Source organism: Puntigrus tetrazona, chromosome 14 (assembly GCF_018831695.1).
Source record: "Puntigrus tetrazona isolate hp1 chromosome 14, ASM1883169v1, whole genome shotgun sequence".
Lineage (NCBI taxonomy): Eukaryota > Metazoa > Chordata > Actinopteri > Cypriniformes > Cyprinidae > Puntigrus > Puntigrus tetrazona.
The window spans coordinates 18,530,365-18,556,648 of NC_056712.1; the positions used below are offsets into that span (position 1 = coordinate 18,530,365).

Below are 26,284 nucleotides of genomic sequence, written 5' to 3' on the forward strand. Positions count from 1 at the left end.
AAAGGTAATGTATGCATATCATTACTGCTTTACATTGCAATGAACATTTTAAGTGTACTTAATACATTTAAATGTAGGAGGGATATGTAAACACTAAATTAAAATTTTCAAACAAAGTTTATATTGTATTTTTGCATAATGCATAATTAATTATCCCCAAATTCGCATATCCTGCAGAGAAGAGCCATACGAGCTGTTTCATAAAATGCCGTTAAGCAGAGTCAAGCTGCTGCCTAATAACAGAGTGAGACAATGAGCAGCTCAAGGGACAAAGTTTCATTAAAGTACAAATGACTGTGCAAACTGCTGTGCGTGTTGTACTTCAGAAATGGTTGTTTTCTGGATAGCGATATGTCCAAAGCATATTTTTTTGTGGCAGCTCCAAATGCAGATCCTCAAAATAAAAGTGAGTGCATCGTTGTCATTGATGCAGAGCAGGTTCTCACCTGAACAGAATCTGAAAGAGTGAATCAGCAGCTTGCTTTCTATTGTTCAAGCCAGTATAATTGCTAAGGGAGTAGCCTATAAAAGCTCAAGACATGCTGACAGGCAATGAACCAGGGATAAACAACTGTCACGAGGGACACTTTGAGCTCTTAGATAAAATTTATCCATAGCACTGTATGTATATATATATATATATATATATATATATATATATATATATATATATATATATATATATACACATATACATACACACACTTATTTACTGATGAAACAATGCCATTTAGCTCCAAGAATAAATTTCAGTTACAGTTGCAGTTACGTATCAGTCAAAAACTAACCAAAAGACGAGTGAAATTGTCTTCTGCCATTTTTTTCAAAGCTTGCCTGGTTTTAAGTGATGGAAAGTGAGATGGAAGCCCACTCGTGCTGCTGTGATGTCAACACAATCGACCTTTTGTTGTCTGGAAGGGCTGGTGAAAAGAGAAAATGTAAGGAATGCTCAGGATCCGGGCTGTGTGTAGTGACTGGAGACAACAACACAGCTGTAACAAGGGTCGGAAAGACCTCTAGACGCTGGATATGTCAGTGAATGGCAAAGAAATCCCTTGTATACGACGAGGATATACGTATGCGTCGCCGGCCTCCTTTTCTAACAAAGCTAGTGCTCACATTTCTTTCTCTTTGCATGACAAATGAAGTATCGCCACACAAATCTGCAGTTCAGGGTAAATCCTCGATTGCTATCAGGAACTTTGTCTCAAACCCATTTGTTTCCTTGAATTAATGAATCACTGTAAGAGACTGGCTGTTTTCATGCTCCAGATCACAAATACAAGCCATTAGCGAGTTATTACTATGATTGTTTCTGGGCATTTGTTTCTAAGTTAATATGAAATAAAAGCTTGTTTCTTTAAAGTCTTTAACATGATGTAAAATTCTAACGGACAAAAGTCCTGTGCCATATTTTCACATTTGAAATCATTAATTTATTGTTACTGTAAACAGGTGCAGCCATTTGTATAACTTAAAAAATGTGAGGCTTTAAGCTGTTTATCCACAAACAATCGAGTCAGAGGCAAAGGGGCAAGGAACCAAATCTCCATCCGTGACAGAATGGATGTCAAAAAAAACCTTGGGAGGAACCAGGCAAGTTTTCCTCTGGCTAGACAAAACCAGCAATTAATTTCCAGTTCAATTGCAAACACGGCTATGTCAGTGTAAAGGACTTATTTTGTGTGTGTGTGTGTGTGTGTGTGTGTCTGACTCCTGTGAACCTTCTCTGGGGCTCATCTAGGTGTTCTGGTCTACGATGACGGTCAGGGCTGTAAACATCATGTTTTGGTACTCATCCACCATCTGATCTGGATACGGACTGAGAAACAGAATAAGAAAGAAACAGACTAATATTAGCATATGCTGTAACAAGTATATTGTGTGTTACGGGGAGTGTTTCAGGTTATTGCTGATCTAAATAAAGCAGCCTAACAGTGTATTAGTGTATTATGTGTAAGCCAGGTTAAAGAGACGTGTCTTTAATCTAGACGGAGTGTGTCTGCCTCCCGAACAGAGTTAGGGAGATTGTTCTAGAGTTTAGGTGCTAAATAGGAAAACGATCTGCTGCCCACAGTCGTTTTGATATCACCTACCATTTGATATTCTAGGTATTATCAAATGGCCAGTGTTTTAAAAACCCGGCAGACGTGGTGGACTATAACATGATAAGAGTTTGCTCAAGTATTGAGGAGCTAAACCATTCAGCTCTTTATAAGTAATTAACAAGATTTTAAAATCTATCCGATGTTTGATAGGGAGCCAATGCAGTGTTGACAGAACCGGGCTAATATGATCATACTTCCTAGTTCTAGTAAGGACTCTAGCTGCTGCGTTTCGGACTAGCTGAGGTTTGTTGATCAAGCGTGCAGAACAACCACCCAATAAAGCATTGCAATAATCTAACCTCAACGTCATTAATGCATGAATGAACATTTCTGCACTTGACATTGATAGCATAGGTCCCAATTTAAATATGTTTTTGAGATGGAAAATTAACAAAGTAGCCCTCAAGTGTTAGACAGTGTTTTAGGTTATTAAATGTGGGGATTTGGGTCCGATAATTAACACCTCTGGGTTTTTTTTTTCAGAATTTAGCAGTAACAAATTACTTTTCATCCAGTTTTTTTATATCGACTATGCATTCTGTTAGTTTCTCAATTTGTCGTGTATCACCGGGCTGAGAAGAAATATAGAGCTGTATTTTATCAGCATAACAGTGAAAGCTAACACCATGTCTCCTGATAATAACTCTCAAGGGTAACATGTAAAGCATGAAAAGTAATGGCCCCAGTACTGGGCCTTGAGGTACTCCGTATTTTACTTGTGATCGATATGATACCTCCCCAGTTTACTGCTACGAACTGATGGCGATTCGTACGATTTGAACCAATGCTACAGCACTTCCACTAATGCCAACAAAGTTTTCTAGTCTATTCAAGAGAATGTTGTGTTCGACAGTCTTGAACGCATCGCTAAGATCCAATAGCACCAATAAAGAGATACAACCATGATCAGATGAAAGAAGCACTGTTGAGCTGCTACGGAAAAAAATGACAGAAGTTCTCAGACAGCCTTAAATGATAGAAAGATGTAAAATAAAGTCAGCTGTATTTACCCTAGGCATTTCTGTTTGCCATCATCATGTTCTGCAGATAGAAATCACCAGACACAATTTGTCTGGAATATATCAGGTCTGCTCCATATTGTAATATGAGGGCTTCATGCTCAATGCATGGGAAGAAATATGCATCCTATTCATATTTTAAGGAAGAAAGGGAGTGACTATACATGCAGAAACTACATTTTTGACTTCAGTCAAGACAAAAAAAAAGCCAAGCACTATAAAAATATTCCTTTCATGCTGGAAAGATTTTTTTGTAGTGAATGCACCATTAAAGGCCACTGCTTATACCTGAATGTCCTCAGCTGACCAGAGCAGCCACATTTAAAATTACTGTTAGATTCTTCCTCTGGACGGACTGTAGAAAATAAACACTTGACATATTTTCCAGTCTAATGGTCATATAAAGCATGCATTATAGAGTGTTGATATCAGACAAGTTTAAACTCAAGTTTAGGGATAAAGTGAGCAACACATAAGTGCTCCTAAATTTTCTCTAGACATGATCAATAAAATTCTAAGAATGTCAGTGAAATTCAGAAATGCAATACTTAAATGTATCATATGAAACACACTGTATCATGTTCAGACCCAACTGGGCTCAATCAGGGCTTTCCACGTTCAAACCAACACCTTCACAAATTGCCTGCTACTGTCTCGGGACTCAGCATCCGCTCAACAAGTCTCAAACAACTGTATATCTATAGAACATCTGGACGTTTTGCTTTGGTGCTTCTGTAAACACCGAAGGATAAAATCTGCAGAAAAATGGTACTTGTTTCACCGTTCTTTTCTTGGGATTCTGAGCCTGGAAGACGTGATTATGCAGTGAAATTCCATACAGGTAGAGACAAGCTTAATCACACACTCATCAAGGCAAGCAGCATCCATTACAGCAGAAGCACAGCAGTACAACATGCAAAAAAATTTAACTATTGCCATCAATTTATATAATCCATGAGTAAAGGTTTGCAGTTATTGGTTATGTGTTAAATTAGCTGTTAAAAATCTTAACAGATGGAGCCAAAACCAAAGCTAATTATAAACACTGGAGATTGATTAAACGCTGCTTTAATTTTGGTCTTTTAATGATGTTTAGCAGGAAGACTCTATGGATTATTCATTCCATTCAGATTTCAGAAGAAAGCTGCTGAGGTGGCAACACAAGGACATTTTTATGAGATCATATTTCCACTCTTAATATTCTTGTCATCGGCGCTGTCAAATGTTTTAAATGTCTTCTGTATCGAATGCTCCTTGTGGGGATTATTACGGAATAACTGGCCTTCAGGAATGCCATTTTAAAAATAAATGATTAGAAATGAGCTGCATTGGGATGATAAAAGTGCTGTTCGCATATTTGGAGAGAAAATGGAAAAAAGGAAGAAAAATGAAAAAAGGGAAAATTAAGATTGATCATTTTTCAGTTCTTAGCCTGAAAGTTTTAATCTCTCTGTAGTTTAAATCATTAGAATGTTAACTATAATAGGTGATCCAAAGTCTATTTTTCTGTTGTTGTTTGTTCACATTTTTGTTAACAATTCCCGAATCCTGGATATCCCACAGGTTTTACACTGTACTTTCCAACCCCGGGTTAACATTTTTTCTTTCTTTTTTTGGTATATTGTCACGTTTCCATCCAAATTTGCAAATCTAACCTTTGAGCAAAATTAGAATAATGCATTAAACATGTGCGAATAAAGAAGTGTCTCTATTCCCCCATGCTCCAGAGCATTTCCTGGGAAAATGCTGCAAAGTACTAATAATAAAACTGCGGCAAACAGGTAAGCCTGTGGCACTTTTTCCAACAGAATAAATGACTTGAGCCTCTGACCATGCCGATAAAGCACTAACAATGGTGTCACGTTATCTTGACTTTGGAGTCGGATGGCTGATATTTGGGAACACAATCATGCGAGACGGTTATGGGAGGTAATTATAATTATATATCCTTTTAATGAAAGACTACGTGATGAAAGAGGCATTTAAGAATGACTAACATCATATGAGATGTGTGCAATGATATCACTGTGCTGGGGTGTGTTTTCCAAAAGCATTGTTAGTCAACTATAGTTGCAAGTTCTGTCATTACCGACATTAGTATAGTGATTCGTCGTTACCTAAAACCGTAGTTCATTTGCAAACAGCATTGGTTGGAACTACAGCTCTCTACGTAGATGGAAGTATAGTGTTTTGTTATTAAAACACACTGACTTTTATACATTTAAGTATATTTTATTTAATAAGCCCACTTTTGAACAGGGAACACTTGATGAATCAAACATCAAATAAAGCGACCCGTCATTAGCGACTGGTCTATATTATTGAACCAATGTGGTTCAAACGATGAAGACGCGACAATGTTCAGGAATAAATGTAGTGTGTGGTTTTTTTTAACCATTCAATTATGGCGATTGAGCAGCGAGTTACTGCCACCTCTGGTTAGTCTTGTTATCCAATCGCATGATCTAGGCGTGATTTTTTATTGCACATTGAGGGATCGTTTCTTCGAATGCGTTTCCATCATAGTGTACGAAGATTTTTTTTAAACGGATAAAAAAACTCAACTGAGCACATTACCATGCACATTACAAGAATTACCCGTTTTATGCACATTTGCAGTATTTTTTTTAAAGCCATATCCCAAAATTTGCACAAAAATAGGTGGACGGAAACATAATTAGTGTCATTGATTGGATAAATGCATACGAGTTTGCCTAAAGATTAAAGTCTCGTGTTATATAGCCTACCGGTGAATTATTCTTATTCACTACAAATTCATTTTGTCCTTTAGTGTTTGATCTTGTCATTATACATTACTGAAACTCTATTCTCCAATTTGAAGCGGTTCCCTCCTTTGACACAATCTGCATTGTTAAAAGCGCTATATAAATAAAGGTGACTCGACTTATTAAAAGCGGGGTTTATAACGATGATAACCCAAGGTTAAGCACAAAGTAAAAAGCCCCAAGTGAATTTAAAATGTCTATATATAAAAACCACCCTGTGACTCAACGCCAAGGAAGATATTTGATCAAGGATGTTATTTTATTTGCCCTTCACGTGCGTCTCTCTTTTATATCAGTTTAAGTACAACCTGGATGTTATTTGCGGGCTTCGTCTAGTTCTTAGTGCAAGCTACACGTCACCGGGTCACCTTCAGCAGCAGATCTGGACCGACCACTAACAATCCTCCGGCTGACAGCGTCTCCCGCCCACACCGCTGCGTTCTGATCCAGTTAGTCCAGCGCACAATCAGAACGCGTTCGCTATTCTGTCCATTTGCTCCATCTGTCAGCGTCCCATTATTGTCCTTCTGAATCGATGCCCAGATGTTTTCTCTCCGCATCTATCTGTCCAAGTCATCTGTGGAGAAAAGGAAATAAAGGATACAGAGGAAGGGCTATTGTATTTCGTCTAGTGCTTACCATTGCCTTCTGCTTCCATGACAGTTTCTTTTAATACCTCAACATGTCTTCACTGTCGGATAAGATGGCCACTTTATAGTCACAGATTACATCTAATCCTACACACTCAGACAGATTTCTAGCATCACTGACAGCTCTGTTAAATCCACGGCTTAATCTGCGCATAGCAAACCATAGTTTATACAGATTAATACCGTCTGTACACAGGCATGTTTAAAGGGATATAATGCAAAAGCACAGCAATGCAATACTTCATTTTGCTAATTATTTAATGCACCTTTACTTTCATGTCTGAATATTGCTGTGAGAATTGCATTCCTGTCATCAAGCTGGGGAAATTTGAATTGTTGATATGAAAGATTCATATCCTAAGAACGATTACAGGTCAGAATGGCTTGCCATAGCCTTAGCATTTTGATAATAACGGGAGGGCTGTACATTTATACATATGTAATACTTTGTAAACGTGTTGTTTGTAGACAGTCGGCCATATTTATACATCTTGTAGTTGTGAGTCGAGGACACGAAAGTTTTACGTTTTTTAAATCAAGTAATATTTGAGCTAGTTTGCAAAAACCACTGTGCCCTTGAACAAGGGACCTGTCCTCGAAGTTTACATCTAGACTAAATCTGGGTTCAGCGTTTGCAGTATCTATAATATTATGCACCTGGATCTCCTCAATATAGTGTGTGTGTGTGTGTGTGTGTGTGTGGAAGTAGTTTACACAGTAACCACACTGGCAAAGATGAAGGGGTCCATTTCCAAATGACAGAGCAGCTCTTGAGACAATGAGATGGTTCACTGTGAAAAGACACATTCAATTTGTGTGGGCTCCTTTCAGCTGACGGAATGACAAAGAGAGGTTTCTCTTGCCAAACGCATTCTGCCATCCCAATTTTTTTGCAAAGATGAAAACGTATTGCTTTACTGATGTTATAAGTTACATAATACCGTACACAGTTTTAATTATATTTCAGCACTAAATAAAAGCCACCTGCTCCATAAAGCGTGTGATTTATGCACACATCCTGCCGTGCAGATGCACAGTAAACTAATGTGTCATGATATATTCCTGTCCGGTGTTGATATTACTTGCTGATTCAGTTTATATAAAGTCTAAACAGGAACTAGCATGAAAAGAGACCTTGTTGCTTGAAGGACGTGAATCTTTGAAGAGCCTGTGGAACTTTATTGAGGAAACGGTGGTCGAAATCCCACCGTCTGGTGTGTAATTCAGAATCTAGCTATTTTCAGTCAGGCCCCCGAGAGAGGTGTTTCCCGTAAAGCAACCAAAGAGGGCTTCTTACAAAATAAATCATTCGTGATGCAATATTTTGACGCGTTTTCCATCACTTAAGAGTAAAACCGCCAGCAAATGCACCATTTATTTTACGCATTCTATTTCTTCCTTTATTTCAAGATAGTTTTTTGCGCGCGTTTCAATTCCCGTTCTAAATTTGAGGGAGCCTGTGACCCTTTGTCATCTTTTGGGATCCCACAGACAGCGCCACGTCTGCAGCGCATAGAATAATTACACCTCCTCCGTGGCCCTGCTTTCAGGCCGGAATGGAAAATGCCACGTTGCAGAGAAACTATTTTTTTCCAGCGTTGTCTCATCCAGATGTTTCTTACTGCTCCGTACACTCAGAAAGTACAGACATTAGCAATCTACGGCAGAGCGAGCCTCTGTGACCGGGAATTTAGGCAGATGTCTCGCGGGTGGAATGAAGCGGTAGGCGTGATTAGTTTAGTCTGCTGGTCAGGACGCACAAAACTAAGAGACAGTACAGTGGGATGGGCCCCTGGAATTTCAGACTGATTTTTTTTTTTTTTTTGCGGATTCAACCATTTGACACTCTCTGTCCAAAAGAGAAAAAAAAACTGAACTGTATGCTACATTTGCAGTCAGCCACTACGGATTATTTGTGCACCGTTATCATAAATGCTCATATATGAGACTGATTCATAAGTGCACTAAGTAAGCGATTGACAGAGATTCAATCTGAAAATCACTAACCTAATCACTGACTGAACACCAGAGACGTTTCAAGTCCAGGTCATTTCTCTTTGATAAACGTATTTTGTATCAAATATTGTGTGAAACAGATTTATAAAATGATTCACAAATGTTATGTTTGCTTCATAAAACAAGTACAGTTTCATATAGTCTTCACTATGGCTTTTTAAAATGTATTTTAGGAAACTTATATTTAGCGTTTGTTTTAAACTTTAGTCCAGCTAATACTTCAGGTGGTTTTAGCAAAAGAGTAAAATACACATCCAAGTAGACCAACCCAAACCAGTTTTCTTTGTTATTCAGTCTGAACTACATGATCTGACATGAAGCTTAATTCAATAATAAGTAGCTGGAAGGAAGGGTTTCTGCCGATCAGGCACAAATTATGATCTGGCCTGTTATGCTACCCTACGTTCTCTCCGATTGGAAGCAGATACGTTTCTTAATAATATCGTTTTTGCCTTTTTTTAGCAACACAGTGATACAGGGCACTTAGTTTTCCTAACTTACTAATAAAACAAAGTAAGGTCCAACACTGAGACGATAGAGTTAATGGTCACATGCCTACAGTAAAGTTTAAACATCAACGTAAAAGTTTGTGCTGGAGAGTAAACAAAGATCCACGCAAGTTGGATGCACAGAGTTAACTGTGGGACGTCCCACCCTTAACCGAGCGGAGGGAAGGGGGCTGACCGGACCTGCCCACAGCAAATGTCTTCTGTGTGAACTTGTGTTGCTTTTAGATAGTTTCAGACCCTTTCACCAGCTGACTTCTCCTCTGGCTTCTCTGTTAGACAGACAGAAGGTAAGTGCTCTCATTTGTGTCTCACAAATAAAAGCTAATAACCTCTCACAGGCGAGTGTTGATTTACTAATACTTCTAAAACCACTGCCAAAACAGTAGAGCAGCTTGATTTTTTGTTTTCATCCTGCTTGCATGTTAACAGCACACTACGTTTTTTTTTCACGAGCACGCAATGAAAGCAGAGATTTATTAAAAGCACCGATCTCGCTCTGAGACTTCCACTGGAGACAGGTGTCTGTTGTTTTATATAAACTCACGAGTTGCGCATTTATTAACCGATTATTGACCGTGCGAATGGTCTTGAAGCTAAAGCGTGCAGTCTAGCGCTCAGAGAAGCACAATGGTGAGGTATTGTGTGCCACATATGCAGCAGGAGGGGTGAACACAGAGGAAGGGACGGAGGGGGAGGGGAGAGAGTCGCCCCATAGGCTCCTCCCCTCACAATTACTCCCAGCAAAAGGAATGCGTGTTTCCATGGCGATTTTTCACCAGCTGTTTGAGACCACGTCGAACCGAGGCAGATGTCGCTGCCGTAGACAAACAAAAATTGTGTGAAGACAAACTGTCAGGCTACAGCTGCCGGAACGGCCCGTATTGTTATGTAAAGATGAGAGAAAAGTTTAGTTGAAAAGTTTTTTATGCTAACTTCACCATACCAACTGCATATGGCACAATATCTCAGATGTGTGGTACGGCATGGATAACAATTTCCCCAGGTGTGCCAAAACGAAATAAACATTTTATCGAAACGTTTGATGAGATAGAAAAGGCTGAATGTGTTTTTAATCAAATCCGGCTTCTGTTCACCACGCATATGGATTAGCGATTTGAAAAAGTGACCAGAAACAGAAAAGAGCAACAAATCAGGTGAAGAATGCGGATCTGGTTTTAACCCCATTTTTAACTCGGCTGCTCGTGACTCGAGGATCAGATAGGAATATAAATGAATAAGTCATATATTCTCGGCCACAGATAAGGTCTTTTCAAGGTGATACGCTTATATTTATAGGGCGAAATTCATTTCCTTTCTCGCAGACGGCTGTTTTGCTCTTTGCGCCGAATAACAACAGAGCGGTTTAACTTACAAACAGCGGCGGGGGGAGGGTTGGGGACTTAAAAAAGTCAGGTGATTGTTAACTCGGGTTACATGGATCTTTTTTTTGCTCGGTCGCTCTCTTTAGACTGCCTTTTGTCTTCCCCGGAGATCCATGTAGTCTTTTTCAACAGAGGATGAAATTTCCTTTTCCCTCCCACCTTGTTTTTCGGCGCACAAGGTTTAGCTTTGTAACGGCGACTGCTCGACAGAAAACAAGAAGGGTTGTTTTAATTTCCTGTGAAACGAAACCTCCTGAATTTTAAAAAAAGTGTTGATTTGTCAATGCAAATTAGTCTGAGACCCCATTTTGTCCTGTTCACTCTGCAGTTCTAACGGAGTGGCTGTTTGTTTCAAGGGAGCTTTCACAAAAGAGTCTGTTTTCCTGCTTAGCGCTAAACGTCTCACAGATGCACGCAAGTAATTGTGCCATAATGGACAGGTGGCTCATGCAGAGGTTTGCTTCTCTTGCCAAGTGGCTTCCTGCTCTATAAATCAAGCATGCCCGCCATGCCAAACTCTCTATCCCAGCGCTGGGAGCCGATGACGCTATACTGTTTGCGTTTAATATGCTAAGTCCATACCTGGGATGATCTTAGAGTAAGCACAGCGAAGGTACGTCTGTTAGGAAAATCAGATGCCGTGTATTGTGTAGTATTTAAATTTGCAAGGGATGCATTGGCGGCAAGTCAGATGTTGCGGTTTTGCAGTTTTGCAGCTCATTTGTTTATCTAGAGATCGAACCACCTGTTTTGTCGCTCTGGAGAGAAGTCCGTCGGCAGAGCGTCTGGAAAATGACTCTTTGGGAAAAAAACGCAGAGTACTGAGCTGCTGTTTTCCTCCCGGTTTACGCCCCGCAACCTGCTTACCTAACTTAACTCTAAATTAAATACTGGGTTGAAAAGGCATCCTTTATACCGCTGACTTTCCTTCAGCTCGGGCATGTTTGATTTCGAACGCGACCTTCCAAATAAAATAAGTTGTTTTGCTCTAAAGTGACTCCTCCACCAGAGTAATGGACTTATACTCCAGCCAAAAAAATGACTTGCATAGACGTGCCAAGACGTCTCCTGAAAGGAACAGAGCGCACCTCCAAATTAATTACGGGACACGATGTCAGGTCATTTCCTTCGTCCTATGACTCACACAGCCTCGGCCTGTTAAAATAGGACATTTTTTGTTGACGGAAAGCGAAAAGATTCTTTGTCTGCCGCGTTTTAAGACGTCAGCATTTGAAGAGTGTCTGTAGTTTTCCATGTTTAAGTCTAGAGACGTGGGGCGTCTGACCTCGGCCACCTTCTTTTCCTTCGCCAAAGAAAACATTAAAGGGCTACTGAAGGGTTCACACACCTGCTTACATAGTTTGCATGTGCCGAATACAACAGATCACGCACTCAACAAGAAGAAATCTTCAGTGAAACGAGCAGCTATATATGGTCTAGTTATAAAAATCTATTCTAATGTAGGATTTATGCATTTGAAGGTTATTTGAAAACTTTAAAAGCAACACAGTCATCTAAATGAAGTCAATCATTTCTGTCAAAGTAGCATCAGATCTTTTTTTTCTGTACTGTTACGCATAAAAGAGTGAAACATTATCAGACAAGAAAAAAATGTAAGATGATATCAATCAGCTGTTGGTTGTATGGAGGCAGATATGAATGTAAACTTGGATTAAAGTCCAGTATACACAGCCAAATAACAGTCTGTTATATCAAAGAAGATGAAGTTAATTTGATTGAAAATGGCAACTTCACAATTAAAAAAAATAAACAAGGATAAATATTTTGCAATTAAATCATAATCGCTGAATTAATGCCAACTTTAACTTACTTTATGGGCTTTCCTTGAAGAAACATGTGATTTCTCAACCTTGAGCAATAAGCCAAGGAGATTCTCTGCAGTTGCTGGGCAAATTATATTCAGGTCAGTGGTTTCAAGAAGACCCTTAACTCCCATAGGAACTCTACAACTCGGCCAATTATGAATGCACAGATAATATGCAGTAATCCCACCCATTATCTGCTTGTGCACAAACGGCCCACCACAGCTTGAGGGGTGGGAATTGGCTTTGATTTTAATCGCATTCAAAGTCAAACACCAAATATGTCACGATGTATATTAATCATACTCGCTGATGGATGCTTCCTTACAACCAATGCGAGGGCTGACGTTCATAACCACACAGTCCTCATGCAACATTCAATCACAAAACATGAATAAAAGTGCCTTTCATGCTCAGAAAAGGCACAGTGTCTTTTGTTTTGCGGCCAGTTTGATTGCCGCGTTTGTGTTTTTATAGAAAAGCAATAGCGTCTGGCTTTGATCTTTAGGGCAGCAAAAATGCAGAAGTTGATAGAATCGCCCAGTGATGGTCTACCTACGGCTGCTTTGAACTTTCCAGCCATAAACAAAATATATCTATATTGATACAGAGGAAGATGGTTCTCTGGTACAGAGAGAATGGACAAGAGAATAAGTGCTTTCAGACAAACAACCCCTATCTCCTTGCAGGAGAGTGTCGTTTCTCAAGAAGAACATATCACATCAGTCGGCCTTCCAGGAGCTCTTTGAGTGAGAGGAAAGCAGTCGAGCTAGCAGAACAAAGACAGACTGAGCTCTTATCTCAATCAGCTTCTGCGTCTGGAGAGACTGACTTCTGTAGGTTAGTTATCTGTCACAGAGCATACAGAGCAGGTTGGTGGCCCGAACGCGTCTGGTTCAGCGCCTGAACCTTGAGTCTTGAACCCGATGTGCTATTGATCTCAAGACGCATGAAAAAAACATAGACCCTTAGTAGCACGCGTGTAAATCTGATGTGCGTGTGTGTTTCAGTGTTTCAGATTACCTCAGGTTTTGGTGTTGCAGATATGGAGGATGATGTGAGTTTTTTTTATTTTTGCTTAGGCTGAAACTCAAGATGAGGGTTTGGATCTTCTTCCTGTTCTGCCTCGCTGGCAAGACTCTGGCTGCTCCTGTAAGTAAATCTGAAAAAGAAAAAAATATATAATCTTTTTTAAATATAGATGCACATGTGTGTTTTTATATATAGGTAATAAACAAATGTTTTTAATATAGCACATTTTTTGATGCAATTAATTGCAATTTCTATATTTTTAATTACTGATTTTATAATTACCATTATAATAAAATAGCACAATTCATAATGTTGTTTTTTTTTGCCTAACTTTTACTAAAGTCCGTATAAATTTCATTTCATAGACCGAAGAGGAGCCAGTTGTTGAAGAGGTATGTTTTATTAAATTACTATTCTTTTCCAAACTGCATTTTTTAGAAGAATTGTCAAGCCGGTCACTGGCCAAAAATAGACAACTCGCCCCCATTATGGGACCAGATGTGTTTACATATGCACATGTTCGGCTTCCTGTTACTCTCCCCTGGGGCACTGAAATCCATAAAGTTTGAAAATATATCTGAAAGGGACTAATTACAATTCACTGCTTCCCCACATGTGCACACAGATGCCAGTTGTGTCAGACACAAAAGCAAAACTCATGTTGTGGCTGTGCAGTAATGTGGGTCATTCGCATTTGGTCCATTTGAAGTTTAGTTTGTACATATTTTCCTCACATAAAAGAGGAAAGCTGTGTTTAAAACTGGGTTTGGTTGATTGGTTGCTGAAGGCCATAGCCGTAATATTTTTCTGTCTCATGATTAAGGAGCTGGAAGTGGGAGCCAACCCAGTCCAGGTGGAGACCGGAGAGTTTGATGAGGCCATTGAAGTCGTGGAGGATGTTATTGCTGAGAGTGAGTTTAATGTCTTTTCCACACCTCCAACAATTTGCCATTGTTTCCCGGCTGTGTTTCGTACACCAGAGTTACAGATTTATTTCCTCTCGAGAGATTTATCTGCTGTTTGCATCACGTCTTCTGCCCCTGTGCACGAGTGAAGTTGTGATAACGTGTGTAGATTACATCGTAGAAGTACACGAGACTATGGGTAATAACAGGCTGCAAATAAGTCAAAAGTAGACAGCTGTAATTATGTGTTCAGACAGACTATGGTTATACAGGACTAAGTTGATTCCAGTGCCAGTCTTCCAGCCACATGCCCACCACAAAATATCTAGGAAGGGGAAAGAATTGTAAATCCACTGGTGAAGGACATTTTTGAATATATGCCCTTAAAAAAAAAAATTATATATATATATATATATATATATATATATATATAGAGAGAGAGAGAGAGAGAGAGAGAGAGAGAGAGATTATGTTTATATATAAATTATATAAATATAAATATATAATGTAAGTACATGCAAATATTTTTAAAATATATACTGTATGTATATATATATATATATATATATATATATATATATATATATATATATATATATATATATATAAAGAAATAAGGAGTAAATATTATATATTACTAATAAAATAAATGAAAAATAAAATATTAAATAAAAATATTTTTTAAATGTAAATAAAAAGTATATATAAGTGTGTTAAATATGCGTGTGTGTGTGTGGCAATCAATAAATCAGTAAATAAAAAATCAGTAAATAATTTTTGTCTTTAATGACTTTTCCTTATAGACCCCTGCCTAAACCATCACTGCAAGAAGGGCAAAGTGTGTGAGGTCGATGACAGCAACGAGCCCATGTGTGTGTGTCAGGACCCTCTGACCTGCCCCGCCCCGGTCGGAGATTTCGAGCATGTGCGTATCTTCAGTCATTTCCTTCTTTTTTTGCATCTGTCTTGTGGTCTAGATGGTCTACATGTAGTGACAGCAATGCCTAGGAGTACACGCGCAGCATTTGAGCAGTTTGATTGAAATGTTGTTTCGTGCATCGGGCAAATAATGTCAGCAAACATTAGCATGACACCGTAGGGAAATCAAACCCGTCAAGCTGACAACTGTGGCATTTGTGGCTGCTCATATTTACGGCTTTTATTTCGCAGGTCTGTGGCACTGACAACAAGACCTACGAGTCCTCCTGCCAATTCTTTGCCACCAAATGCGCCCTGGAGGGTACCAAGAAGGGCCACAAGCTGCACATGGACTACATCGGACCCTGCAAATGTGAGCACGTAACAGTGAAGTAAAACAAGGCAGACTTTGAAAGTAAAATCTAGACCACTCACCAACTCGTAAGTGGAGTTGAGTGCTTGGGAGTGATTGATGGCTTGTAGCTTTCAGGCGTCCCCGTTGCCCCTTCAACACTGAGCACAGGACGAGTCTGAGCTTGCCAGCGCTGCTCCATAAAGCAGACCCAATCCCCCTAAATCTTCCTCATCCACCGCCGCTGTACGCCTGATGAGATGAGTCAGGACTGAAGGGCTCAAATGGAGCTCCTGCTGTGGTGTAGTCTCATCGCTAAGCAGGGTGTCTCAGTCAGAGACTCCGAAAATGTGTTTCTGGCATCAACGAATTAGATCCTAACAGCTACGATGATAATATTAGCCAGAGGGCTGTAATTTGGTCCCTTTTAGAGTATAATGCTACGATATGCGCCACAGGCATGCCGTTTGTGTTCATTATTTATTTTCAATCGATTGATTTAATGTTTGTTTTTTGGCTTTTTCCGCCTTAAGACATCGCCCCCTGCATGGACAACGAGCTGAATGAGTTTCCCCTGCGCATGAGGGACTGGCTGAAGAACGTGCTGGTGACCCTGTACGAGCGCGATGAAGACAATAACCTGCTCACCGAGAAACAGAAACTCAGGGTCAGTGCTCTTTATAGTTCCAGAACAATGTAAACAAAATTTGACTTGAAGGCAAGTTCAGTAGCAGCCTTATCTCAGGGAAGGGAAAAGAAAAACACACGCACACAGTCAAATCCAGTTGTCAGTTGCCTGCAAACTTCTTGCGGTGTTTGTAGGTGAAGAAGATTTACGAGAACGAGAAGAGGCTGCAGGCTGGGGATCACTCTCTGGACCTTCTGGCCCTGGACTTCGAAAAGAACTACAACATGTACATCTTCCCCGTTCACTGGCAGTTTGGCCAGCTTGACCAGCACCCTATCGATGGGTATGTTATAAAAAAGGCCTGATTTTAGAAAATGCCTCGGCGTTTCGATTAAGTGTTACAGCACCAGAGGCATTTAAAACGTCTAACGTGCATGTGTTTTTTTGCGTTGCATCAGCTTCCTGTCCCACACCGAGCTGGCTCCTCTGCGTGCTCCTCTCATCCCGATGGAGCACTGCACAACCAGCTTCTTTGAGCAGTGCGATGCTGACCAAGACAAATACATCGCTCTGGAGGAGTGGGCCAACTGCTTTGGAATCAAAGAGCGTGAGTTTCCGACCGTGCCGGTTATATTTTTGTCACGTTCGGTTCGTTGCATTTGCTAACTTTAGCCGTTTTCTGCTTTCAGAGGACATCGACAACGACCTTGTCATCTAAGCACGTCTACCATTGACGCTTCCTAGTTACTATCGGGGCGAGGTGCTAACCCTTAAGTTAAAATCAAAGTAAAGGTGCTAATTGCGATTTCTAACAACCTGCATATACCACTAAACATTCATAATGTTTAAAACAAAAAAGTGCACAATCCACACAGTAACTATCACAACGAGTGACTGAACACTGCCCGATTTAAGTTGGCCAAGCAGCCATGCACAGGCTGTATTAAAGAGAGAGTTAAATATGATGAACTATGTACGTTGCGAGGCTTTTTTCGTTCTGGAAGTGGATCCACAAATGTTTTTTTACACTCAGAATCAGGGCTTGAATTGTAAGTTTGCAGTTTTGATGGTGGAAATGTACAAAAACAAAATAAAGTTTCCAAATAAATGTTCTTTCTGCTTGCTTTATAAACTATTAGTTTTGTTTGTTGCACTCTTTGGTGGTGGGTTTATCGTTTTGATGTCTTTATTAAATCTGGTGACGTCTTTTAATTTGAGCTCTGGGTATCTGCAGGCTGATGTTTTTATTTGCATATTGTTTCCTGTCAGAAATCAGGGCCAAATGTTGGGTGTTTTCGTAGTTGAATAATAAAAGGAAATATTATTTGAATTCAAGAGGACGGATCTCGCAGGATGAGATTTATTCTTTGCCCTCCCTCCATCATGTTCACATGCGTTTGCGGTATTTGCCACGATGTGAGCGCTATGAATCTCTTTACATGAATAAAAGCTACTGAAATCTTTGCATGCATTTCTCCGTTTATCTCCATCCGTCCCGGGTTATATAATTGTATAACCCATTTATATATTAATGTTTGCTGTGGGCAAAAAGGAAAAACATTGTCAAACGTGATGTTTGCAGGTCATTTGTTTTATTCGGGGGCACCCGGGATAATTTTAGCATGGAAGCAAATATGAATATGACTGCATAAACACTGTAAATATGTAAGGAAAACAATTCTGCATGGTCAATGGGGCTAAAAAATCTGGAGCACATGTGTTAGTAGTTTCCTTGAGGGTGGAGTGGATGTTTACGCAGTTTCCTTCTCGTCTTCGCATTTTAAAATATATATTTTAGGACCCTGTATTTAAAGGATTATTTTTAAGTCTATAAACCAGTGTGGCTAGCTCTGTAACTTCTGGTTGAACCGATCAGTCGATGCTGAAAACTTCAAGAAATCGAACCGGTCCTGTAACAAGCATGCATTTATATATTTGTATATTCATATTAATAATATAGACTAAGAATATTTCGTTAAAGCATTTAAATTATTCCTAAAAGAGGGCAATTTGGACGTTTTTTGTGTGCTGTAATGTTTCATACTACGCCATGTTTATATTTCTAACACTAAGCTACTAATTCAGGCTCTGCTATAGTTCGCACTGAACGTTTTAAGCGTGTTGCGTGTGCAGCATTGCATTCAGCAGTGGGAAAAATCTAGTGTATGGTCTCAGCGGGAATAGACGGTCATGGGAAAGCAGGAGCTAGAGGGAGCAGGATTTACCCAGTCACCAGGCTTACCCTTCCAGCCAGACGCTCGCGTCAGGAATCTCAAACAATGGCAGAGCTCCAGCCAGAACACTGCGCTGCAGTCCGGCCCACTTCTGCACCAGGGAGGGGAAAAACACTCTTCTCCACTGCTTCTTAACCCTAAAAGCAGATCACAAAAAAACTACATTACTAACACAAGCCCTAAAACCCCGACGGGAATCACTAGACTTAAACCAACTGCCACTTCTACTCATACTTCAGCACAATTAAGAGATACATTAACACTCAGTAGTGTCAGATATTGTTGAGAGTGATTGTTTTATTTTAGAGTTTTCATCCAAAGACATTTGATCCTATCGCTCAACGTCACTCGCCTGTAAGTACAGATTTAAAAACAGAAAACTGTCACAGACCTGGAATTGAAATGCATATTTACTGAATGTTAGATGTCAGTAAAACAAAAAGCGGAGCAATGTATTTTTTTATGTTTATTTTAAATACTATGGCTTTTCCTCTTATTTCATGGCAATTTTGTGTCAAGTCAACAACCTGTGCTTCGACTGACATTATATGTATATTATAGGCTACACTTGACATAGACTTGAAACATAATCATGCATTTAAAAACAAATACTAGTGACAGAAGCAACTTTATTAAAAAAACTAAATTATATAAAAAAAAAAAAAAAAAAAAATATATATATATATATATATATATATATATATATATATATATATATATATATAATATATACAAAATTTCACAGCGGTGTGCACTTTTTTTGTCAACACATCAGATATTCATAAAAATATTTTTCCAATTAGATTTGCTGATGTTTATAAATATTTATTTTTTTTCCATATGAGACAGAACTGATGATGCATATTAAGTGACAGGAAGAAATATTGCAACACACTGATGAATAACGCGCAACATGTTGAGCAAGTTATTACAAAATTATTATTTTTATTTAGTTTGCAAAAAAAAACTTTTTTTCGTCCCAGCTGACTGTAATAAGAAGCACCTGAACTCACTCTCAGTGCCTGAAGTCCAGTCTGTTAAATCTTATTTATTCTCCCGATCCAGTACAAACAGATGGGGAGGTTCGTGTCTATTGTTAGGCTAACCACTTTAAAATTAAAATATTTAGTTGAGATTCAGCTAATGAGAGCTGTCGATGAACTGCTGGGATGTAATAACCGTGGACCGTTGGCGGAAACTCCTTTAAAAACGCTTTCAAACGCAAATTGTGATCTGAGGGAAGCGTGTCGCCCCCTAATGGACATTATATTATTTCAAGATATTCACAAATTATAATTTATAATAAAAAGTACATTTACATTTACTTTTAGTCATTTTGCAGACTAAATGTAAAAAAAAAAAATAAAATAATATATATATATATATATATATATATATATATATATATATATATATATATATATAAATATTATAAAATATAAATAAAATAAATAAATAAATAATATTTTTTTAGAATGAGAATTATCTACGTGCCACTATGATATTAGGAAATGTTAGATATTATTTTCAGAAAATTAATTAACCCTGACATCATTACTAATAGATATCCTGCCCAGATATTCATTTTACGCTAGGCTACATTTTTTACATTTACATTTTTTGCTTGTATACTTCTCCTTGCAGCGAAACAACGTTATTCTGTCATATAGTTAGCTAAATGCACATAGCATATTTGTTAATCAGCATAAGTTAAAATACGTAAAGCAAATATTAGCCATGATGCATGCATGAACAGCCCCGCCTGTATATGTTATATTTAAATGACAACTATTTTTGCGATAATTAGGGCGCTTTTGAAATGAAATATTATTACTGTTATCATTTGGTACTTTAATAACAATAAATACGTAAATGTTTAGTTGTGGGCTAATTAATGAATATCCCATAAATGATCACATTCGCAACGCAAACGTTAATAGTCTAATATTTATGTATTTTTCTTTGTTTTTTTTGCATTTTAACACATGCATTTATTTTAAAGAACCACCCTAACGCGCTCTTTCTTTATTTTAACGTTGCCTCGCATGGCTTAGAATGATAGCTTGATGTTTGCGGCGTTACGGTTTACAACGAGGACGGGCATCACCTGGCAACTCGTTAGTTTCAGAAACAAAAAAAAACGCCGAAAGCAACGACACGAGCAGCCGCTGCGCAACCGTTTTATTCTCCACATTGTTCGCGTCCGTGCGCGCCTAACAACCTTGATCTGATCCTTCCTTTCGCTCTTGTTTTCGATAGGTCTGCACGGTTGCCGTTAATTGGTCGATGCGGTGGGCTTTGCGAGAGAACGAGTGCTGATAGGACGCGCCAATCCGCTGCCTCGATCTGATTGGCTGTCGGGTTCTGCGGCCGGGCGGAGCGTTGATTTAGCAGGAGCTAATGTGAAACCGGCAATTCGCCACACGCGCTGCTGCCAGTGTCTGAGCTAAAAGCCTCACAGCTACCGGCGCAGGAGGTGCTTCAATAAAATCACTTCAAATTCAAACCAAACACATATTACTGATTCCATCTTGGTAAGTGTATTTTTTTGGGTTTAACGTGTTGTGATCTATATAGCGTTTGTTTCTTTTCCAGCCTTTTTTTGTGTGCTCTGGTGCGGTTAGCGTACCGTCTCTGTTAGCCTGTGCGCAGCTAATAGCCATGTGCTTTATATGGCGGATAAATTTTATGTGAACGTACGATTTCGCTGATTTGCGCGATAAAATCATTCGGATGGTAAAATGTACCTCTTTATTTGCGGACAGAAGCGGTCAAACCCAACGTTAGACCGCTGGGTGGGTTTTGTCGCTCGACGCTCTGAGGATTAGCTTTAGCTGCGTTTCTTTCACCACCGGCCGACATTTCCGTCAAAAGAGATCCCGCGTTTACCGAGCTGTAATAGCGCATTACGCGTATTACACATCGTATTTCCACGTAAGATCGTTTAAATAAGTCTGCCGTGGTCATTTACTCCTTATCCATCGTCTCATCTAAGATTATGAGACAAATGGCTGGGCACGTGTCTGATTCATTAATGACGATTGCATAAAATCATGCGTTTGACCTGAAATCGCGAACGTCTCTGATTAAATATTTGCCTTTTAATGTCGTCTCGTGTCTGTGCGAGATCACAAAGGAGCCGGGCTCAAGGTAGTTAGGCGTCGTGCGGTGTCGGGGCCTACTTGAGTCCATTTCACAATGCATCCGTCTGATTAAGACGCGGTTTTCCATTTAGCAATGTCCCACCCTACACGACGAGCAGCTAACCCCGCCGATCTGCGAGGATTTTAACGCTGTTCTTTTTGGGTGTGACCTCGTTTCACGTTTGTAGAAACGGTATCGACATCAAACGGCCTTGCTGCGTCTCGATCTTGATGGGCTTAACAAAGGGATGCGTTTCGGTTTCACTTGAACGATCCGTCCTGTTTTTTCCCCCTTGCTATAATCTAGTTTGTGTATAGCAGGTGAAGTTAACCATTAAAAATGGTTCAGCCATCAATGTTTGCCATGCCCATGACTTCTTGAACACAAAAGGAGGTTCCTGACAGGTTCCTTTTGTGTTCCTCAGGAGCAGGTCATATGGATTTGGTGAGAGGGGGGGTATTTCTTGTTTAGAGGTGATTTTAATCTTAAGTCTTTTTCAGCTGAAACCAGTTGACCAAAGAAATGGTGATGGAGAAGCCAAGTGCCCAGCTTGTCGGGCGAGAGTTTGTCCGACAGTACTACACCCTTCTCAACCAGGCTCCTGACTACCTTCACAGGTCAGAATTTGCTTCTTTTCTATTCAGGTTTCCTTTGTTAGATGCAAGCGAGGTTAGAAAATGCGGCAGTACGTCTTGCAGTGCATCTAAGCGTTTTTGTATTTCAGGTTTTACGGCAAGAACTCGTCTTATGTACATGGTGGTCTGGACAATAACGGCAAGCCAGCAGAAGCGGTCTATGGGCAGTCTGTAAGTGTTGAGGATCTTTCAAGCCGTTTATGATATTCAGTTCTTTAGCTCAATGCCACTTCTTTCTTGAACAGGAAATCCATAAGAAGGTGATGGCTCTGAGCTTCCGTGATTGTCACACCAAGATCAGGCACGTGGATGCTCATGCCACCCTGAACGAGGGAGTGGTGGTGCAAGTGCTGGGGGAGCTGTCCAATAACATGCAGCCCATGAGGAAGTTCATGCAGACGTTTGTTCTGGCACCTGAGGTACGGACGTTTCTTCATAAATGTTATCAGATTAACAAGGTACATGACCTCGGGCGAATTTAACTGTTGTCTCTAAACATATGCCAATGCAGGTGTGAATCATTTGCTTTGGAATTTTCTTAAGTGGGAATTAAAATTGCAAAGACATGTTTTCTTTCGTTTAACACGGATGAATTGTTCACAAGAACAATAGTGGGTGCTAACAAAGTAAATGGGATCAATTGTGATTTCATAGACTTTAAGAAATCATTGGCTAGATATCGACCCCGAGTGAAGTAAAGCTTACTTGCGAGTTGTAGTGTCCAGTTTATACAATCCCCATTTCCACATTGAGTTCTTCGTTCATTGACTCAATTGAGCTTGTTCATATAGATCTGGATGATTTATTAGCATCTGTTTGAATTAAAGTCTCTGTTCAGTATTCTCACATTACTATAAAGGTCATAGACATTCAGTGGCTGGAAAGTGTGGTAACCTTGGACTTAATTCTGCATTTCCTAGGGTGTATTATGGAGGTTTCTGCTTGTTCTGATCCTCAGTATTTAACCAGTCCAAGTAGTTGGTAATAATTTGAGGCAGATCCTTTCAGAGTGTTCTGTTACTCATTAATTTTTACTCTTGCTGTAATCTTTTAGGGATCAGTTGCAAACAAGTTCTACGTACACAATGATATCTTCCGGTACCAGGATGAGGTGTTTGGGGACTCGGACTCGGAACCTCCTGAGGGTGAGCAGCTGATTTTATTGGTGTATTTCAGAACTTCAGAGTAATGTCTCCAAATCGCTCTTGCTGTGAGCAGATTACTTAATTTATCTCCTGTTGTTCAGAGTCTGAGGAGGACGTGGAGGAGCTGGAGCGGGTGCACTCACCTGAAGCGGTCCAGGAGGAGTCTGCTGGGTACTACGAGCAGACGCCTTGGTAATGTGCATTCAATTTTGTGGCTCATTTAATCTAGTTGTTGGTGGTTATGAGTAAAGCAGGATGCAAACTATGCAGGTGTGTTGTAGGTCAAAACAAACCATGCATTGGTCGTTGCGTAACTTAAGTTTGTGCGTTTACAGTGTGGAGCCTGAGGGGCCACAAGAAGAGGTGTCTGTAACCCCAGAGCCCCAGCCTGAGCCAGAAGCAGAGGTGGAGCCTGAGCCAGCAGCTGTGGAGCTGAAACCAGAGCCTGTCAGCGAGCCCGAGGTTCACATTGAGGAAAAGATCCAGAGACCTCCCCCTTCACCCACACCTGCTGACACAGCACCTGCCATGCCAGAGGACAACCGGGTAAGACCACCCTCATTCATCTGTCTGTCGGGTCTCCCTCGTGTCAACAGACCTGTATTTGTGAACATCATCACAAACCGAATAAGTGAGTCGAATGCTTCGTTTCAGCCGTCATCTTGGGCTTCAGTTACTAGCAAGAATCTCCCACCAGGAGGAGTTGTCCCCGCCACAGGAGTTCCTCCACATGTTGTCAGAGTCCCATCTGCGCAGGTAAATGGTTACGTATTAGGGTAATTCTGACTTAGGTGGTTTTTGTCCTATGTACTGCTCTGCTTTTAATGCAAGGAGAAAAGAATCATTGCTGATTTGAAACCACTTGTTTGTTTTTTTTTTTTTTTTTTATATTGTTGGGGTTTCATTTGTAGTCCTGTGACCCTTCAACTTAAAGATTGCAGTATTAAAGTCATCAAAATCAATGGGATCAGAAACTGCATGAAATCACCTCTTCTATGGCTTAAAGTCTTTCAATCAACGCAACCAGATTTCACATTTGTGCTATAACTTTAGGTCATTGTTCTTGGAAAAAAAAAAAATGTTGTTACTTACTACTGCTGTTGCTGTTATTTTTTTAAATAACTTGCTGTAAATTGTAGTTTAACATATAGCCAGTTGTTTAAACAATTTATGCATGTAATCTTTATTGCACTAGATTAACTTTTTTTTAATATATATTCCCTAGCCGCGTGTGGAGGTAAAAGCAGAAACACAGACCACAGCACAGAGACCCCAGAGAGATCAGAGACCGCGTGACCAAAGGCCAGGACCCTCTCCAGCCAACAGAACAGCAAGGCCAGGAGGTGTGCAAAAGTGCACAAACATATTTTTTTTTTTATATATAAAGATTTGATTAGCTGATTGTACAATCAATCTTATTGGCTCTGGCAAAACTGCTCAAGGCAAGCCGAGAATTGTAATGAACCCCATGTCTGCATATAAATAGCATCTCAAAAGTTAAATTAAAAGCACGCCATGGCTGGTCCACTCGCAACCTGAAAAGATATGCATCATGTGCAGATGGCAGCATCATTTATCTAATGTTTAATCTCTGGTTAGCAGTGAGGGAGGGTGAGAGCGGTGAGTCAGAGGTGCGGCGAACGGTCCGGTATCCCGACAGTCACCAACTCTTTGTCGGAAACGTACCTCATGATGTGGATAAGAACGAGCTCAAGGAGTTCTTTGAACGTGAGTGATGCATTATTTTATTTTTTTTTACTTGAATTGATTTCAAAATATGGATCATCTCTTGCATTGACTCAACCGCTCGTTTCTCTTGTGCAGAGTACGGCACTGTCCTTGAGCTGAGAATCAACAGCGGCGGAAAGCTGCCCAACTTTGGATTCGTGGTGTTTGACGACGCCGAGCCTGTGCAGAAGATCCTTAGCAATCGGGTAGGTGTGGCTTTCAGACGTTGTTGCGGTTCACTATGTTGGGATCATCAGAATGATTTATTTATTGGTCTCCTTTGTGCTGTAGCCCATTAAACTGCGAGGAGATGTTCGGCTGAACGTAGAGGAGAAAAAGACCCGCTCGGCTCGTGAAGGTGATAGGCGGGACATCCGCCCCAGAGGCCCTGGGGGGCCGCGGGACAGGGTAGGAGGGTCAAGGGGACCGCCTGCTCGTGGAGGCATGGCTCAGAAACCCAGTTTTGGAGCCGGTCGAGGCACGGGACCCAGCGAGGGCCGCTACGCAGGACCACGTCAGTGAGGCAGCTCCCACGTCATTCACTGCTGATGCAAGTCACCCTGGATATAACACAGATGGCTTCCCTGTTCCCTGTCTCCATCCCTCACTCCAGGACCGGGAGTGCGATTGTTCTTCTTTATCTGGACTCTTCCTTTTATTTCTGAGATTGAACTTGAATTTGTTGTAGAAAAAAAAAAAACTACTTGAATTGGGGAAAGGAGAAACCTAGCATTTGGTTTTAGCGTTCTCTCCCTGTTTCTTAAAGGAACGTGTTTTTACTGCTTGGGCAATCCTGTGTATTGCTAGCACCCGCTTTCAGGTCAAGTGCAAGTATGGTTTTATTTGGATTTGTTGCCAAGTCAAATCATGGTTGTGTGTGAGTGACTATCTAGCATGTAAAGAATCCTGTTTGCCTTCTACTGTTGCACTTCATCAAGAATGACAACATATTTTAACAACTCCACTGTTGAGAGAACAAAATAAACTCTATGTACTATTTTGAAGCATGGGTGTGTCTTGTCTGGGGGAAGGAGTATGGACAGGGTTTCCTATAGCTGATGGAAAATGTGGAAACACAAGAATTGGACTTCCGGGCTTGGAGCTACAAATTGTGTTCTTGTAGACAATGGAAGATGCTTTCTGATCATTTTAAATCAATTAAATTAAGAAAATGAATACCAGACTTACAGTTTTATTAGAGAACGACAGATCAAATAAAAGAACTGTAGAGTTGTTAGAATCCCCTTAAAATAGATTGTAAAGTGTGTGG

At 40.1% G+C, this 26,284-nt stretch overlaps 2 protein-coding genes and 1 long non-coding RNA gene across 5 annotated transcripts; 2 read left to right on the forward strand and 1 right to left on the reverse strand.

Annotated features, from left to right (window-relative positions):
- Positions 1 to 781: 781 nt before the first annotated feature.
- On the reverse strand, positions 782 to 13,440 carry LOC122358103. Of its 2 annotated transcripts, none has more exons than XR_006252576.1 (3): positions 13,317 to 13,440; positions 6,282 to 6,490; positions 782 to 1,822 (listed from the first exon to the last, which is right to left on the reverse strand). It is a non-coding gene; the product is annotated as an uncharacterized LOC122358103 (long non-coding RNA). The 2 variants fall into 2 exon arrangements; XR_006252575.1 differs by lacking the exon at positions 13,317 to 13,440 and adding an exon at positions 12,302 to 12,914.
- Positions 9,304 to 17,591, forward strand: sparc (secreted protein, acidic, cysteine-rich (osteonectin)). Its single transcript, XM_043257879.1, has 10 exons — positions 9,304 to 9,375; positions 13,376 to 13,445; positions 13,691 to 13,717; positions 14,149 to 14,236; positions 15,034 to 15,155; positions 15,401 to 15,521; positions 16,034 to 16,167; positions 16,323 to 16,471; positions 16,587 to 16,735; positions 16,818 to 17,591. The coding sequence occupies exons 2-10, from the start codon at positions 13,389 to 13,391 to the stop codon at positions 16,844 to 16,846; spliced, it is 876 nt and encodes a 291-aa protein (XP_043113814.1). The 5' UTR covers positions 9,304 to 9,375; positions 13,376 to 13,388; the 3' UTR covers positions 16,847 to 17,591.
- A 3,148-nt stretch (positions 17,592 to 20,739) lies between these two features.
- On the forward strand, positions 20,740 to 26,018 carry g3bp1 (GTPase activating protein (SH3 domain) binding protein 1). Of its 2 annotated transcripts, none has more exons than XM_043257787.1 (12): positions 20,740 to 20,896; positions 22,007 to 22,123; positions 22,231 to 22,312; positions 22,387 to 22,560; positions 23,196 to 23,286; positions 23,388 to 23,478; positions 23,622 to 23,832; positions 23,941 to 24,042; positions 24,512 to 24,629; positions 24,886 to 25,014; positions 25,111 to 25,220; positions 25,306 to 26,018. In XM_043257787.1, the coding sequence occupies exons 2-12, from the start codon at positions 22,029 to 22,031 to the stop codon at positions 25,534 to 25,536; spliced, it is 1,434 nt and encodes a 477-aa protein (XP_043113722.1). In that variant the 5' UTR covers positions 20,740 to 20,896; positions 22,007 to 22,028; the 3' UTR covers positions 25,537 to 26,018. The 2 variants fall into 2 exon arrangements, with proteins under 2 accessions (XP_043113722.1, XP_043113723.1); XM_043257788.1 differs by having other exon boundaries at positions 24,889 to 25,014.
- Positions 26,019 to 26,284: the final 266 nt, after the last annotated feature.

Bases quoted from the DNA above. Each gene is read 5' to 3' on its own strand.
- sparc (XM_043257879.1), top strand. From the start codon at position 13,389: ATGAGGGTTTGGATCTTCTTCCTGTTCTGCCTCGCTGGCAAGACTCTG. The intron at 13,718-14,148 runs GTATGTTTTATT...CTCATGATTAAG, and splicing joins AGGAGCCAGTTGTTGAAGAG to GAGCTGGAAGTGGGAGCCAA. The intron at 16,168-16,322 runs GTCAGTGCTCTT...CGGTGTTTGTAG, and splicing joins CCGAGAAACAGAAACTCAGG to GTGAAGAAGATTTACGAGAA.
- g3bp1 (XM_043257787.1), top strand. From the start codon at position 22,029: ATGGTGATGGAGAAGCCAAGTGCCCAGCTTGTCGGGCGAGAGTTTGTC. The intron at 22,313-22,386 runs GTAAGTGTTGAG...TTTCTTGAACAG, and splicing joins AAGCGGTCTATGGGCAGTCT to GAAATCCATAAGAAGGTGAT. The intron at 25,221-25,305 runs GTAGGTGTGGCT...TTTGTGCTGTAG, and splicing joins AGAAGATCCTTAGCAATCGG to CCCATTAAACTGCGAGGAGA.